This window comes from Aptenodytes forsteri, unplaced genomic scaffold (genome assembly GCF_000699145.1).
Source record: "Aptenodytes forsteri isolate BGI_AS27 unplaced genomic scaffold, ASM69914v1 Scaffold81, whole genome shotgun sequence".
NCBI classification, from domain to species: Eukaryota; Metazoa; Chordata; class Aves; order Sphenisciformes; family Spheniscidae; genus Aptenodytes; species Aptenodytes forsteri.
Genome location: NW_008795259.1, coordinates 1,089,826 through 1,107,993, shown reverse-complemented (window position 1 = coordinate 1,107,993; position 18,168 = coordinate 1,089,826). Strand labels below are relative to the sequence as shown.

At 41.4% G+C, this 18,168-nt stretch overlaps 2 protein-coding genes across 2 annotated transcripts in view; one reads left to right on the top strand and one right to left on the bottom strand.

Moving 5' to 3' along the window:
- The window catches only part of BMP6 (bone morphogenetic protein 6), a 31,338-nt gene extending 27,137 nt beyond the window's left edge, over positions 1 to 4,201 (top strand). Inside the window, exons 5-7 of the mRNA XM_009279223.1 lie at positions 1,091 to 1,167; positions 3,485 to 3,595; positions 3,683 to 4,201. Of these exons, the coding sequence (XP_009277498.1) occupies positions 1,091 to 1,167; positions 3,485 to 3,595; positions 3,683 to 3,832 (338 nt within the window). The 3' untranslated portion in view covers positions 3,833 to 4,201. The remainder of the gene's footprint in view (positions 1 to 1,090; positions 1,168 to 3,484; positions 3,596 to 3,682) is intronic.
- Positions 4,202 to 5,029: 828 nt separating this feature from the next.
- TXNDC5 (thioredoxin domain containing 5) overlaps positions 5,030 to 18,168 on the bottom strand; it is a 21,108-nt gene continuing 7,969 nt past the window's right edge. Inside the window, exons 5-9 of the mRNA XM_019472054.1 lie at positions 16,914 to 17,000; positions 13,746 to 13,886; positions 10,763 to 10,845; positions 7,389 to 7,518; positions 5,030 to 6,760 (exon numbers count right to left, since the gene is read on the bottom strand). Coding sequence (XP_019327599.1) covers positions 6,638 to 6,760; positions 7,389 to 7,518; positions 10,763 to 10,845; positions 13,746 to 13,886; positions 16,914 to 17,000 — 564 coding nt within the window. The 3' untranslated portion in view covers positions 5,030 to 6,637. The remainder of the gene's footprint in view (positions 6,761 to 7,388; positions 7,519 to 10,762; positions 10,846 to 13,745; positions 13,887 to 16,913; positions 17,001 to 18,168) is intronic.

The following is an 18,168-nucleotide window of genomic DNA, read 5'->3' as shown; positions in this document are numbered from 1 at the left end:
TTCCGGCAGCCGTAGCCGGTGGCCAAGCTGCCCCGCTGCGAAGGTGGTTTCTATGGCTGCTGCACTGAGGTCCGGCAGCAGTCCAAGGCGTGATGAAATCAGCCACCACCCGTCAAGGCTGGATTTGTGCAGCCACCCAGGGGTGAAAGGCCCCTCTGTCACGGCTCAGCTCCTCCGCTCGCTGCGGTTCCAGGTGTTCGCGTGCGGAGCCGCCTCTTTCCAAATATAAATGGGAAATTCCACTCGCTGTCAAAAGCTGCATTTTATAGGGCCATCGGGAGCAGCTTCTGCATGGTCGAAACATCCTCCTACGTTGCGCCATGGCAAGGGGGAAGGTCTCTGGTCAGGGCTTTGCACCCTGCGCCCTCACTCTTCCATCCAGTATTGGCACTAAGGAGCACGTTAATGTTGACAGTGTGTCAAATCCTGTGTTATCTGCTGATAAGCAGGTTATGGGAAGGAGAAGCTTGTTTTTCAGAGCATGGCTTGTAAAGGTCCAAGAGCAGAGGTGGTGTATGGAGCCGTGTGTGATGTTCGAGGCAGGCTGGGGGTAAGGCACAGAGAGGGACGGGGACATGGCTTCACTGCCTATGGGACATCTTAGCTGTTTAAGGACTTCTGCTAACCAGTACAGGGGCAGAAGGCGATGATTAACCTTCCCGGGGTTGTAATTCCCTCAATAAGTCTGTGTGTTTTGAGCTTACCGCCTAGGGTGGCACATGTTGGAAACCGCGGCCAAGGAAGCGGGGCGAGTTTGAGCAGGGAAGTAGCCTGTGCCGGGCTGACGGGGTAGATTTATTTTTAAGAAGTCATCTTACTGGAGGTGTTTTACAAGCGCTGCTTGTCAAGTTATTAAAGGCAGCTGAAGGAATTATAACCAAGCCACTGTTACTTGGGTGCCTCCATTCCCATAGGCATCTTAAAAGGTTTGGATGTCCCTTAACACCCTTATCCTTTTGGCTGCTGAGGGAGCTCGCCGTTTCTCGCTGCTGAGCCTGCAGTGTGCACACATCCGGCCAGCTGTGCCCTCCAGCGATGCTCTGCCTGTTTTACTTTCTAAATTCCTGTTTTGTTCTTTTTCTTTTAACAGATTACAACAGCAGTGACTTAAAAACAGCGTGCAGAAAGCATGAGCTTTACGTTAGCTTCCAAGACTTGGGATGGCAGGTGTGTGATGTTTCTCTCTGGGTAAACTAGACATTTTGTTATGAAATGTTATCTAAACAGTGTCACGGTAATTCCACTCGAGGCTGCCATTATGCTTTAAAATGTCCCTTGTGCCTCCCCACTAAAACCAGTCACAGGGAAGGGCAAATAAATATTGATAGTTGTGACATTTGATAAGATCCAGAGGAAGCTTGATACTTTATGAGATTCAAGTATACAGTCATTCTCTGTCACTCATGGGAGTCACGGTACAGGCAAGGGCTCATATACTGTGTACCTCTAAGGATAAGGAAAGAAATCTGATGTTAAGCAATGATTTTAACAAAATCAGTTTTTTTCTAGTGATCAGCCTAATTGTAACCTTGGCCATTGTGTTGAAATCCTCCACCCCTGCTCCACAATTAGCACTGGCTGCGGTAGGTGGACTAGAGACTGGGTTTAGCTGCGACACCGTGAGGCCAGAGAGTTGTTTAAAGTTATTTAGGGCCAGGCCATAGTGTCATCAAACATCACGTTTCAAAGAACGCCCTCATCTTCTCTTTTTTAAAATTTTTAAAATTTTTTTTATCCTTTCATTCAGCACTTTTGTGAGGTAGGTCCCATTTCTATCAGCTAATGTTTTTACCAGATTATAATTCAGGATGCCAGGGCTGCCCCCGCTGCTTCTGTAATACCCTACACATGAAAGTCCTCTTCCTAGCTAATCGGACAGCAGCATTTTTTTGTAGCTTATGTCAACTCCATCCTGCTAGCCACAGCTATGGCTGCGTGCTGACTCCATTCCCCGTTACTTGTTAGTGGCTTTTCTTTTTACTTGTGCACAGTCTTTCCACCTCCTCCTTAGCTCGCTTGCCCTGCTTCCAGGCAGGAAGCGTATTCCAGTTGTGAAGTTCACGGTCTCGAGGGCACTGCCTTCACCTTTCCAGTTGCAGGCTTGAGCAGAAAGGTAAGATGCTGCCAAAGGCAGGCCACAGACCAGCAGGGCTCTTTGCAGGAGCTGGAATCCAGATCCTACTTGATGTAGGGAGATGATGCAGGCAGCGCAGCAGCCCCCTGCAGTTGTTGGGCACTGGTATCTCCTTCAGAACATCCATCAATTTTTTTAGCATCAATTTTTTTTAGCAGTAGAGTGCTTCCCTTATTCTTATACCGCATTAAACCACAAATTTAATTACACAGTCTGTACTGGCTTCTGCAGCAGGAGAGTGACTGTCTTATGAAAAGCAGAGCAAATTATGGGTGAGCTAGTACAGTAGAATGAAGGGGTGGTTTTGCTATGCCCAGGTATCCTCATGTTAGCAATCAAACAGCAAACTTGGTTAGCAAAGCTGCAGCAACAGCCTCTGGCTGCTCAGACCTGCTGGAGAAAAATTCAAGCTAACCCAGGTAATTGTTGTCAGGTAAAGGGGAAATTGTCTAAGAATTATGTGCATGTGAAGCGTACCAGTACATCCTCCTGCAGGGTGACCTGCAGAGCCTGACACCGGGGGAGGAGAAACGTCTCCTGCTAATTGGTGATGCTTTTAATTTACCTTTGGCTCTTTTCTGTCAGCAGCAGAGAAGCTGTAATTTTTTTTATCAGCCCTTTGGTGAAGAGTCGCCTTCTTCCATAGCGTGGCACTCAGATTGCCACCAGGGCCACCTGCTTGCACGTGCAGCTCAGGCTGGCTGTCCTGCCCCTCCTTCAGGGGTCTGGCAGAGGTGGAAAAGCTGTTACGCAGCTAAAACCTCCCACAGTGGCCTTAGCAGACTGACATCTCTGTATAAGAGCGTGATGGGGAGTGCTCATTCCCACTCAATGTAAGGTAGAGTGTGTGAGGCACCACACCAGTGTTTTATATTCCCGTTCTGGAGCTCCCTGGTTGAATTGTGCGTGTGTGCACACGCATGCGTGCACGTACATGATTTTCTCTGGGAGGCGACACCAGCCGAGGCTGTGATTCAACCTAGGAAAGGTAGTTCAGCCAGAGGGCCTAACCTGCAGGAAACGTTGGAACATAAAGGCATCCAAACCACAATCCCCACAAGGCAACCCAGCAAGAGTTTTAGGAATAAAACTCTTTTAGTTCATGGCAGTTAAGCTGTGCATAGACGCGCACCATTCTTTGGACATTAAAATCAGTGTGTCCATGGAAAAGTCATGGCTCACAAAAAAAAAAAAAAAAAACCCCAACCCTAACAGTTCCAGTGAAAACACATTTTCACCCTCAAGAAAAAAGTTAGTGGAAAATTTTCAGCTGCTTTTAATTGCATGCAGTTGTCTATACAAGTTAGCAACTTTTTAATTTGAATCACGTTCTGTTTGTTTCCTAAAAAGGACTGGATAATCGCTCCAAAGGGCTATGCAGCCAACTACTGTGATGGGGAGTGCTCATTCCCACTCAATGCCCATATGAACGCAACCAATCATGCCATCGTACAAACCCTGGTAAGTCTCCAGAAGCTCCATGCCAAAGCAATAGGTGACTTTGTAAACGAGTTACCATTATCTCAGTTGTTTTCTTTTTGGCAACAGGTTCATCTTATGAATCCTGATTACGTTCCCAAACCATGCTGTGCACCTACCAAACTAAATGCCATATCTGTTCTTTACTTCGATGATAATTCTAACGTAATCTTGAAGAAATACAGGAATATGGTAGTAAGAGCTTGTGGATGTCACTGACAAACAGTCTTCAGATGGACTCTGGGATTCTACGATGAACTTCCATACTACCTTCCATGCTTTCATGAACTACCTGACCTTGGAGAAAAAAAATAATTGATGAACCACCTTTTACACCACCATGTATGTGCCTTGTGGGAGGAAGGGGTGTGGGGACCACACACTGGGGCGTGAGCAAACCGCTGGACTTCTTACAGACTGACCCTATGCTGCCGTGGCTGCTCAGCTCTGCAGAGCCGGGCCGCGCAAAGCAGCAGTATGCCCACACACGCTTTATTTTGCTGGGACGGTCTTAATCTCACATAGCAGCTTGGCCTTAGCCGTTGCTTGGATGTGTGCTGCAGTTTGACCAGATGGGCACCCAACACCCAAAATGAGTGAGGGTTTGGTTTTTTTTTGGGGGGAGGGGGGGGGAGATAAGGGGAGAGACAGGGAAACTTAGAGTAAAGAAAGTGGTGTTAGCACTTCAGACTTATACATCTTGTGTAAGATAATAAAAATTTCCTAAGGTTAGGAATTGCCTTTTGTCTAGAAGGACCAGTTACTACACCTAGACTGTTAGTCTCCTCCTGAAATCTGTCATGACAGTAAGCATCTTAAATTGTGCCAAAGCAAATGTTTCAGTTCTCTTATTCTCCAAGCACAGTTTAAGTAAGTCTGATGCTGCAAGCATGAGATGGCTTGGCTACAGCCTGTGTTAGAAACACTAGCGTGAACTCAGACCCTGGCTGGTCTTTCCAGTTCACTATTTGATTGAGCAACAGAACTTTATACACTTGTTCTTATGCAACTTCCTTCCACTCCCCACGTGGAGTTGTCTCGTCTGCTACCACTTGCCCGGGAAGGAAGGCGGGATGCTCCTACAGCTGTAATTCAGACGTAAAAGTTCGGGGCCATTCATTCTCTAGCTGGACAATTTATTTACAGGAAGACAGATGTCAACAACATATGCAAGTCTTTGGCCAACCTTTCCCCTCCAACTCACGCAACTAACTAACTGGCATAAAGGATACATTCACAGTGTAGCCACGGTTTGTCTAGCAGAAGCTAATAGCAAGTTGTTTTGATCAATATTAAACTTGTATTAAATGCACTTACCTCTAATTCTTGCATTTAAAAGGCTTCTTGTAAATACAAGCTATAATTTATTGCACTTGTCACTGTATATTCATTGTGCTGTATCATTTATAGAAAGACTGCTTTTTTAAAAAGTTTTTATTTAGAAAAATCTCAGCGTAAACAATTGTACCACTTTGATTTTATACAAGAAACTCATGAGATTGTGCTTCACTAGAAAGTTGTTAAAAACATGATAATAAAGGCTTCCTTTAAGGCAGAAGTATATACGTTGATCTAATACATCTGCCAGTACAACACTTAGCTTTCACTGTGGCTTTTTCACCCTTACACATTTTTAGATTGAACAGAATCAAAAGTTCTGGACAGACAGTGAAGTGAAGTACCAGGAGAAATTCACTGATTTAAAAGTTCATTGCTGTTCTGCCTTTTTTTTTAAAAAACAAACAAACAAACAAACCCAACCTACTCCATATGATGGACAAAAAAATCAGCATCTTGACAGATTAGTCAAATTAGCCTGGAGCCATCCTCATTCCATGAGTTTCTGTGCACACGAGATGGCAGAATTCAGTCCTTGGTTTGCTGTTGTCTTTGTATCGTGACAGTCTCTGCAGTGTAAATTCTTTGGCTTTCAATCATGTCTAACATGGAACATCTTATGCACCAAAGAATAGATCCATATTATAATCCAAGGCACCACAGAGTGCATGATCCTAGCATTCAAACTTACCAACATTTACAGCTTGGAAAAAGGTTAAGGCTCAGGAAGAGTGGGGAAGTATTTTACATTATTGTAGAACAGCTGAATGGAAAAAAAAAAAATTAAACATTGTACTACTTGTTGTTCTCTAAGTACTCTGAATAAGGAGCAGGTCAGCACAAAGTCTGAATTCAGGTGGGGGTAGGAAACACGTCATCAGCTCTGAAGTCCAACCTATCATTTAATATTAACAACGGAGCCGTTATAATAGCGCCTATTCACTGTGGCTCTATATAAGTAGAGCATTGTTACTCCTCTAGAGCTGGACAGAAGCAGCCTACCAAAATCCACCTGACACATGTACACTATGGCATCAGTAATGTTCAGGCACATGTTACGGTACCATCACTTTCATTATGGCTAGACCTCCCATGCTGAGAGGATTAACAGGAAACAACCAGCTCATGGTGGCCTGGTATCATCCAAAGGTGTGTGTGTTTTCAACCTCCCGTGACTTTCCATTTCTTAACCAGCGGCTATATTACGACAGATAGGGTTTAAGTACAGTTGTAGAGGCAAAAGTGACTCAACACAGCTGTAGCTTTTACCTTTCTAGTAACGGTAGGCAGTTTGTAAGGATTACTTTTTAACCAAATCTAACCTGAAGACAAAAATATTCTACTGATGCCCTTAAGTTGGTTTTCTTAATGTATTTTAGTCTCAAAGGAAACCATTTACACTTCATTGCGGGAACGCAGAAATGCAGTAATACTACCAATGCTGAAAATATTCTCAATTTGCACAGTAACTACTTGTTAGTTTTCCTTCACACACAGGGTAGCGTCTTTAACACACACAGGGAGGGAAGATACCAATATTTAGTACATTCAATTTCCTGAAAACAAACAAACAAACAAAAAATGCCCCAATCCCCACCCCCAAATACACTATTTGAAAATTAGCAATGATTGAAATCCCTCAGCTACTGTACAAAGACAGCCAGGGACGGAGCATCCAGACTTTTATTACAATTCATCCCTTGCCTGACGCAAGACAAAGCTATGCAGTGATTCAAGGTCTCTCGTTCCATTGTGTTCACTGACTTTCTTTCCACCTCGGAAAAGCAGAAGTGTAGGATAACCACGTACCTTCAAAAGACACACACACAACACAAAAGAAACTTGTTACTAATATCCAAACTCACTAATATCCTTCACTTGTATTTACCTGACTCAAAAAGCCACCAAACCCCTCTAAAGCAATAAGCCGTTTTAATTTAAAAAACAAACAAACAAACAAAAAAACCCAACGCCAAACACCACACCAGAACTTCCAATGCCAACCTGCAATTTCTGAATATTTGTAAGTGAATGAGGTAATACATGTTCCTCTAGGCTCTTGGAATGGCAGCTCCAGCTCTGTCTTCGGTTGTCTGCCTACCAGCACCCAAAAGACTTTTTTTTTTCCTAGGAACAGAACTTTGCATCGGCTACCACAAGACCGCTTTGGTGCTTTCACAGAGGGAGGCTTCTTAAATTAGGGACTTACTTCTTTAGCTTTATCCAATAATGAGAATGACCGAGTCTGAACAAACAGTCCAGGAAAGAAATGGTGTCACCAGGTGCTGTTCTGAACTACCTCTTTTTTGGCTAATGGAGAACACAGCTGCACCATCACCAGGCACCCGCAATGCAGCAGCCGGCTCAGCTGCACACTGGAGCCTCTAACATTTGGTACACAATACTATCCCGTTCATTTCAGATCTTTCACACTTACAGAAAATCTGTTGCAGACATTACGTTCCACAGTGCAGTCTACTTCTGCTATTTTGACATCAGTCAAACCTGGAAATTGCTCTTTGGCAAGGTTCTCCCAAGTTGGAGCCAAGTTCTTACAGTGACCACACCTAGAAACAAAAGAGAGATCTGTTTAGCAGATATACCTTCCAGTTATCTCTACTGTCTTGCTGCAATAGCTGTAAGTTTAACTAGCTGCCTTTCCTATCCCCTAATGATTTGGCCCTCCAACTCCCTTGCACTATTATGTCAGTAAATGAGCTAAGAAAATGAGTGATTTTATGTAAGTAAGTAAGTTAAGCACTGAAGTAGTTTCTGGCCTTCGTTAGTCTTGTCTGGAATGGTATTCTGGATGTTGGTGCATTAACATTTTACCCTACAGAGGAATATGAAGCCAAATAAAGATGAGCACAGAGAATATTTAAATGAAAAAAAAAAAAGATTGCTTAGAAACAAACATGTTTTAAGTAAAGCATAGAATGTCTGTAGTACAATTAAGTTTTCAGGTAGCATATGCCAGTTATGCTTAAGCTACATAGCCCGAGTTTAATTATTTACATGAGATTTTAATTTCCCTATTAAATTTCTTCCAGTTCCTAACAGCCTCTTTGACCAATGTAGCATCACCCAGTGCTGGAAAATCAATTTTAATAGAGGCATTTGTCAACACAGATTCTGTTTTTATGAAACACTCCAGTAGTTCAATGCACTTTTTCACTGAAAGTACTTTGAAGTTTAACCACTACCAGAGTACTTTCTGGTAGATCCGCAATGGAATTGTTTGATAGTCAATAAGCTTCAGTTAGCAGATGGGGAAAAAAAAAAAAAATAATCTATCAGGCCCTATTCTGATTTGCATTAAATAGAGAATCATTCCAGTTGTATCATCAGTAACACCAAAAAGCCTATTTCTATTTTATTCCCTTATGTCTCTGCAGTAATGTGAGAATGCGGTCCACAGAGTACACACAATGAAACACTAGTGTCAAGAGAGAAAATGATACTGTAAAATGGCAGGAACTATAGTAAAGTATTAATTTTGTTTATATTTTGAACTTGGCTAGGCCAAATTCATAACTTGAACTTCTTACTGCCTTCAAGAAGAATTCCCAAAGCACTTTAGACTTTAAAGCTGCATTGCTCATTCTATTCGAACCCCACTGCACCTTAATTGGGTTATTAAAACAGCCCTGTAATTGCCTCGAGGCTGGATCAGGACATTTACAAAAATAATGAAAGACGTCTCAGCAAAAGTTTTCTTAATGCAAGCCAGTGTATATTTAAACCACCTTGTTAATACACAGTGACAGTATAAAAGCATTTCTGACCATGCACAAACACTACTAGAACAGGTTGATTTTATGCTTACTATGCAAGTTAACATTAATATTTATCCAAAACTAACTGAAAGACAGAACTAGCAAGCAACATAATAAGAGTTTGCTGAGCCCCACCTAAGTTAACCCACTTGGAAGAGAAAAAGGTTATTTATATGCAGAGCACTACAAATGTATACATAAGCCTGACTTTCAGAGCTAAAACTAAGATACCAGCTACATAAATGTAGGAAGTATTTTCCTAAACGGTGGCTTTCTGAACGTTGCAGCCAGGGAGCACACACTGGTTTAAGAACTTGACTCTCTGCATCCTGAACCACCATTTCTCAGCCTGCCATCCAACACTGATCATATCTGTGAGATCCAGCAGCACCCCATTAGAATCTCACGAGATGAGAAGATGGTTAAATTGCAGTATTATTAAGAAAAGTTAATTAGAAGGGGAACATTTCTTTATCTCCAACTTTTCCAGAAAAAGTTCCTCAGGTAATGAACTCCTACATACGCCAACAAGCCCTGGGTTCAGAAATCAGACTAGAAGCTGCTTTGTGCACAGGTGTAAACTGAATTTACCAGCCAGTTCTGCTGGTGGCGTAGTAGCAGCACAGGCACAGATTCAACCTCAAGTCCCTCACAGTGCACAGAGAGGATAAAGGGAGTGAAGAAAGAGCAGTAAATGTGAAGGGGAGTGTATATGGGCAGGGTATTTCTTAACACGGTGGTGGCAGATACTTGCCCACATCCAAAAGCAGATCTTTCACACGTAAGAGAGCATAGAAGTGGCTCTCGAGCAGCAAACTATGCTGCGGTAAAAAGGGTGACAACACTGGAAAAGACTGCATCATTGAGATTACATAAAATGAACCTTTCCGTGGTACTTCTTGCCTACAATAACACACACATTCATGCCTACTGTCAAAGTTAAGCTGCAATATTTTGATACTCCTGAGCACATTTAAATATGGGTTGCATTTGCTTGTGTGGCTTTGTAATGGTGGCCTTTTACCACCCCAAACAAAAGATCTTTTTATATTTTATATACTGCATTAATGGGATGACTAGTGATGAAATGAGAGATGTGTTATCTTTCACACAGTGAAATACAGCTTAATTTTAATCTCTCCCCCTACACTAGGCTTCCTTCTATTGGCTAAGAGACTGGGCAATGGATGAGAAAGATGGCACGCAAGTTTCATTAAATTCAATACGGGCACAAATAAGACGAAGTCTATAAACCAGAGAGAAAAACGTAAAACTCTGTCTCAGAAAGGGAATAGTAAGAAAAGGGGGAAACTATTTGTTCTACGAGCTTGTAATACTGAGGTCTTACCCCAGCTCGGGTCCCAGGCTCTGCTGGATATGCCACTAACGGCAGATGCCAGATAGGACATTACTTTTTTTGTCCCCCAGTGCTTTCCGTTGGGTGTCTACACCTACACCATCTGCATTGGACATTTCTACCTTGGGTCACTATAAGAACATATTACATGGAATATACTCTTAAGAACATCTCAAAATTGTCACTTGTGCAAATTAGGTTTTTTTGTCAGTTATTTGAAGAGTAACAGCCAATTATCCATAGCTCTGTACCAATTCCCAGGTGTTCAGATGAGGCTTCCAAGAGAGGTTGGTTGTGGCAGGAGAGGGCCCAAAGGCCAGCATGCTCTCCTTTCTCAACAGTGGTGATACGCACCCCTCACCTTACCCTAATCAAGGGATAGGAGCACGCTAAGCCTGCAAAGAAAACTTCACTCTCCTTGTTCCCCAGCATTACCTGGAGGCTGACACAGTAAAGCTTCTCTGTCAGCCTTTCCACAGACAGGCATCCCAAGAAAGCTAAAACAGATTGAGCTTTTTTGCTGTAACTCTTGCCAACACATACATTCTTCAGTTAATTCACATTTTAGATCCAGGCACAAATACAGTACTACACACAACTCAAAGACCTACAGCAATTAATGCACTGGCAGCTTAGACCAGCAATAATCCTGAACAACAACAGGTGCGAACTTCTTACCATGGAGCGTAGAATTTAATAAAGGTGATTCCCCTAGCGATGGTTGCATCAAAGTCTTTTTCAGAGAGAGCGAGCACTGCAGCCTGTTCAAAAAAAGAAAAAAAGAGTCCAAACTTTTGTACAGATAACATCAGCCAAATGAGCTTTCAGCTACCTGAAAGGGAATCTCAAACTGGAAAAGATACTATTATTGATAATATAAACAAGAGTAGCAGCAGCATACCTCACTTTTACCCCTGAGCTGCTTTCCTCCCCTAGAAGAGATGTAGAGAAATGCATGTTTCACACTGAATCTCGTCTGTAATTGGAGAAACAAAACATCCCTTTTTTCAGGGGATTTGCCTGTACCCAAATTCTTAGTTGTTGGAAAAAAATCACCTTCATTTTCATACACTGTCATGCAAATGTTTCAAGGAATAACCCTGAGAGGAGTTGGCTTAAAGCCCGTAATGGCCATCTGAGAGTTTAATGCGGTATTCAAGGCATACTAGTGATGTCTTGACAGCTGTTCTCCCTCTGCTATATCCCTGCCTTGCATACACAGAAAAAGCTGTTACCAGAAACATGTATTTGCCTGTCAAGAGGACATCACCACACCGCACTTGCATGGATGCCGGGAAGAATTTTTACTCCTGATAACATCAGGAGCAATGGCACGGGAGTGATGGGAGGCTAGCACATTGCTTACAGTCTCATATGAGAGCACAGAACCGTAACAAACTTCTTTTTTTGCGTGAGACCCTTAAGGGTGGGAGGGATTAAAAATAAATAAATAAATCTCATGCCTATAAAAGCTTCAAATTCAAATGAAAGCAAAACAAAAACAAGAGCGCAGCTGACAGTATTACCAATTCTACTTTAAACCCAGTAAGAGTTTTATGAAGAGAAGCCAAAAAGAAATTTGAAATTACAAATTAAAGGTACTGGATAAACATTTCTGTAAATAACTGTTAGTTTGTGAAATTAAGTTATTCCATTAAGTTGAAGTGTTATAACCTCTAAAGAATTATTTACAAATTAGAAATTATACTTTCTAATTATTAATTACAAATTATTAAATGAAGAAAAAACAAACAGTAACTACGTATTCTTCTATTCTGAATTTCCTAAATGGATATCTAAAACAATGCTTCAAACATCATTTACAATCTACGATACCAAATCTGAAAACCCCATAAACAATGTCCTCCCCATGATCCACACAGTAAAACACGTTTTAAAGATCTGTAGATTACTATCAGAATAGCAACGTGAACTATATAACCACAAAAATAAGTTTAATATCAGATAGCTCATTTAGCTTGGTTTCTTAAGAAAATACAGCTTATGCAATCACATATCTGAGCATCTGCTGGTCACTCTACCTTAATCCCTCTGCATCATTTTTGAGTAATTTTAGCGATACCTGGCAGGAGAGAAATCTCATGGACATAAAAGTACAGCTTCCATGAACGGGCTGGCATGTCCTTGCCCCATATAAGACATGGGGGAATTCACGTAGGGGTTCAACACTGCGACACAAATTAGGAGTCAGGACTCATTGCTTTTGCTGCCCACGGTACCAGCTGTGGGCTGCTGGTGGTAAATGCAGTCAGTGTTTGCCGGCTGCATCAGCCAGCCCCTTGTCTCAAAACTCGTGAAAACAAAACCAGAACCAAGATGTCTGAAGATAAGTGACCAAGAAGTGGTGGCATCCAAAGCTGGGATGTAACATTGCAAGGACGAAGTTGAGCCCTACGCTGTGTCTACTATTATTTGACAAAAAAGTCCCCCCACAATCTTTTCCTGTTTGTATGTGTGCTTGTGCATGCAAGGCATAAGTGGGAATTTGCATCACATGTGGTTTATGTTATTTCTATAAAAATAGAGAGACGACTAATAACTTTCTACATTGTACTAACACCAGCTTGTTAGGATCTTCCAAATATGAGGTCAATTTAAAAAAAAAAAAAAAGGAGAGGTATGAAAATTGCAAACCTAACATCACTTTTGGTAAGCCACTTTATGTAAGATTAGTAACCCTGCTGGAAAAGTCAACTGGGAAAGGTAATATTCTCCTGTGCGAAGCTGCATATAAATTTATATTAGTAATTTTGTATTAGTAATATTTATTATTTTATTATTAGTAATTTTATATTAGTAATATTGATGCTTTTTAATTACATAAGTTCATTCTACATCACAAAGGAGTGTAAATCACCATCCCTTACTTTCCAGGCAGAAGTATGTTTTCCACATTTGATGAAAAAGTATGTTTGAAAACCATCCCTAATTTCTCAACCTCACCAATTTTACATTCAGCTAAAAGAAAAATGGCAGATGAAATGCCAAAGTGATTAAAAAAGACAGAAAACTAAATGACATGAAGTACAGCTACGCAAAGGTGATGAAGTTACTCGTGCCAATTCCTTGGCAACATTCATAACCCCTGTAGCTCCTACAACCAGGATTAGAATAAGCCTCCAAACCCTTGTCACAGTCTTGTCACAGGACACGTTACCTTGCCACATTTAGATCAGTCTTCATAATCTTTGCTTGTTTGTTGTTTCTGCAGATAGTCTGTAAGCATAGGACCCTGTCTTTTTTTTAGTGGCTTAGCAGCGTGCGCCATCCTCCTGGGTTCAAGTGACAATCTTGCAAGAAACATTCATCTTCATAGCAATGAAATATGCTGTCATACAGACCGAGGCGCCAGCAGTTCCACAGAGCAAAAAAGACCACATTTATGCCACTATCTGAACAACTTATTGCAATCATAAAAAAGGACCCAGTTTTTTTTTTCCTTCATCAGGTTAGTAAACTAGGATTTATAGTCTGATTCCACTTACTAATTACTAAAAAAATAACCAGAAAAGTATTTGGTACAGTTTACATCTAGAAATTGTCAAGCTATCAGAGAGAGAGAAACACATGGAAGACTTGGACAGGCTGCTGAGACAGTTTGAACACTTTTAACACCGCTGCAGAGTACAGGAGCGCTTACCTCAACACGGGTGGGTTCTGTGGGTGGCTGCAGGGCTTCGGCGGGTTTATCTGCTGGTGGCTCTTTCCCAGAGCTCTGTAGTTGGGAATCCACATATTCTTTTAAGGAATCGAAGTCCCTCTTCCCTTTGTACTGGTCACCCTACAATTACCAAATAGTTTGTGCAAGTCTGTATATGCAGTTAATCTAGCAAATAAATAATTAGCAAATAAATAATTATCAGCAAAACATAAGATTGCCAAGTGTAAGCATATTCATAATAAATATGATTAGTCATTAAACCTCTCCGTGGCATTCCATTCACTCTATGTCTTCAGGATTTGCCATAGATTCTTCTGTACTAAAAGGAAACAATCTAAAATTTCCTTGAAATGAAAGGTATTTTAGAAATGCAGAAGTAAATTTTAGAAACCGTTCCGCTTCGACCTTCATCTCTCACTCTAGCCAGTGTTTTCAAGGTTTTATTCTTCTGAACCTAAAACTACGGCAAGGAACAATAAAACACCGATCGCTGTTTGGTGGTGGTCTCTGTTACCGTGAGAGCTCTGTCCAGTGTTTTGACAGGGCTGAAAGCCTGACTTGCATGTCACCCGAACTACACAGTTGCTCCTCTGGCCCACACACCTGTCACACATCCTCAGAAAACCCAAACAGTAAGGCAATGCTCTCTGGGCACCTAAGTTCACCCAGGAGCAAGAGACAACAGCTGCCTGCTGTGGGGCAGGCATTTCCAATGGCACCACTCTCACAGAAGTTAAGTCACAGTTTTGAACCTGCAAGTAAAGCCCTCAACCAGCTAGATCTTCGAGAAGCCACGGTTTGCCTTAGATGCTTCCCCATCTCTCAGGTACTTTCACAACTCTAGGGAACAAGAAATCAGAGCACCTCTGAGCAGTTTCTAGCCTCAAATCCACTGCTGGCCATCTCCAAACTGGCTCTTGCGTGATTACCCTTGGCGCACTCTGCGAAAATTGATACTAATTTCTCTGTTCAAAAGAGAGATCATCTCTTCGAGACACTACACATCCATTTTGGATAAAACTCTTGAGTTTCGGTCCCATGAGGTGTGGGCTACAAGATGTATCTCCTCTCTCAGATGAGAAGTAACTCTTCAAGAAACAGCATACAATCTTCCATATGTTGGAAGGAAGAACAGACACCTCTGCGACTATTTCCTGTATCTTTGGAACTCTTTCTACACATTTTCCTTCTTTTGTCATTCATAATGTTACTAGTAACTATAGCCACTTCCCCACACTGGGTCTAAATCACAAAGGAATTAATCTAAGATGATGCAAGAAGCCTGTACCTGCTTGTCTGTGTCCGTTTCAGCAGGGCAGGGTCAGTGCCCATTCATTTTTTCCTCCCAGGGTTTCTGCTGCATCTAACCAAGAGGGATGGTGTGATGCCAGACTTCAGTTACAGCAAACGGGATGATGGTATTACGGACAACAATGCTGGATGGCTGAAGCAGTTCTCCTCCTCCTCCCCCCGCTTACTGAACAGTACAATAGTAGCCAGAGAGATTTCCAGGAATTTCTGGGTCAGATTATTGGAAAGTTGTTGGGGTTGTTTTGTGTTTTTTTTTAAATATATTGTATCAGTCCACGAAGGAACATGCGATTCTGGTGGCAGTATGACACCAGGGAATACCACACTGCCAGTGGAGAAAAGCCAGTTTGATGTCAACAGAAATATATTGTTCAGACTAATGGCTGAGATTCAGCTTTACCAAATACAACAGCAGTGATCCGACTTCTTCTTTCACCACACTCTTGATTCAAATACCTCCAAGCAACTCAAACTTCAATAATTACTAAGGGTCAAAAAAAAAAAAAAATTGATCTGGCTGGTCGAGAATAACCACAGCTAACTTTTCTAGATCAAGATAGTATGGTTCTGGCAAAGTATCTTGCCATCTGTAGCTATCTGAAAAATAAAAATAAAGCAGGTGGAAAACCATTCTGGAGAAACAGCAGAACATTTCCCGTTCTTCAGACTCATGCCACATAGAGACAAAAGTTTAATTAACTGAAAACACCTCTAACATTGGACATGCCGCCATGTTTGACTTGAGCACTCCCTCAGCTTCCAGTTCTGCCTCTGACATGTGCCAGGCACCGCTGCTCGAGCAGTAACAAGGCTGCGTATTTCCTGTGTGAATCAGGTTGGGACTCAAAAATCCACGTGTTGCTTCATTTAAATTCCCTGGAGTGTCTGATCTTATAGGGGTGCTTATACCAAACCTCACATGCAGTGGTATGTACATATGGCCACTTTCTCTTTAGACTGCCAGAAAACTGTCACAAGCAACAGCCACCCCCCCCCCCCCCCCCAGCCACTAAACTGGACCGAGTAGCAAAACTTACATCTCTGATACTGTAGATGTTCAAAAAGGAATGCAAGATGAACGGGGCAAAAACCCCAAACCCCCCAAAACTTAGTGGGTAAGAGCCGAAAGAGGAGTCCTGGGTTCTCTGCTTGCAGACCTATTTTTAATATCCATTTAATACATTTAATTTATCTTGAAAGTGTAAAACATATGATAAGTAACACTACTATTATAATGTTTTATTTGCTGCTGCCCATGTACACGGTATATATAAATATTTTACTTCCCCATAACTTCAGAATATTGCAATTCTTTGAATTGCTACATGGAAAAATGTCAACTGGGCCCACAGGACTCTCACTCACAGTGTCATATGAAGTGTTCAGACTTCTAAGAAGGAAAATTTGCACCACTCAGACATCACTCAGCAGATAGGCACCACTTACAGATTAGAACCTTCTGATACACGCTGTGAAAATTACGTAATTTTTTATTATTTCTATTTCATTTATGTTTTTGTGTCCCATAGGAGGTAAGGTATTAAGACAAAGCACACCCAGAATTCTCTTACACAGTAGCATAATTGGAAACACTGCTTACAGATTTATGAACATCATACTGGTTATCTGCAGAGCACAAAAGAGCAAAAAGCTCTAACTTTTATCTGTGGATGAAGGATACCTCTTCCAGTACCAGACTGAACCTCCAACATCCTTTTGTCTCACAGGCAGACTTTGCTATATGCCCACTTGATCTTTTTTTCTCAGAATGCAAACATAGTCCGAGTACTACTCAGAAAAAAATGGTCTGATCTTTTGCTGAGCTTGCAGACTCACCTTTTCACCATTCCTAAACCAGAGGAGTGTGGGATAGCCACGAACTTGGGTTTCAGAGCAGACTTCGTAATGCTGCGTACAGTCGACCTACATTTTGAGAAAAAACATAAACCATTCAGCGCATAAAATAAATATACAACAAGCATCACAGCTTCCCTGATGTTTAAAATCTCAGAAAAACACAGGAACTAGCAATGCATGGCCTGGCAAAACTCAGTACCAAGTACTGTGTTGAGAACGATTATGTCTGCTTTCCAAATAGTGGTTTGGTTGTATAATTGGGAGGCTGTGTGTGTTTGCTTTTTTTTTTTTTTAGGAGGGATTGGGGAGGGAGGTATGGATAGAAGGAAGTAGTAACAGTTACAAAGAACAGTGAAGACATAATTAAATATTCCAATTAAAACAAGTACTTGGTACTCTCAGTTAATGAAATCACCGCATGGACAGTAAGGCACAAAACGCTAATGTGAGAGAGCTTTAAAGTAAAGATATATTGGCTCATCCATTTCTGAAAAAACTACTCTTTAAAGACTTCAGAAGACACGCCAACAGCTAGCAAGCTAACTTTGCTCCAAGGGAAGTTCCAAGTGCATAGCAACATTCAATTCTAGTACGTCATAAACCAATCCGTAAAGTTACCAGTTTATAATCTTTTTTGAGGCACAGAAAAAAGATAACTTAAGCATTGGAGCCTTTGCTCGACACAGCACTTGAATTTTGCATTTTGCATTAGAAACACTTTGCTCCAGATCACTGAGGATCAATTCTAAAGATTAAACAGAATCCTGCCAGTAGGTATCACTGCTGTTAAGACACTATTCCCCCAGATTACATGAAGGTCATGATTCAACCTTCTAAGAAACAGTTGTGTTTCCCGTTTACTTACAGATTTACAATCTCAGCCGAGACATGTTTCAAATAGTTTCATAACGTATACAGTTATACAAAATAGACTAGGCATCAAGACAAATCTTAGTGGCTGTATTAAATAGCAAGTATCAGTAATAGTAACTGTGAACACGACAGACAACTGAACAAAACAGAAATTTTGGAAATTTTTTGTTTATTTTCTCTGAATAACAGAGAATGGTAACTTCAAGATGATACTTAAGCTAAGCAATGATTTTATCAGACAGCAAGCATTCCAGGTTCTCAAAAAATAAATCAGCAGATGCAACATTTGGTAAAGACATTATCAAAGGAGCAATAGCCTCTGATATTTTATTCTCAGAGGGAATCTAATTTTACACCCACC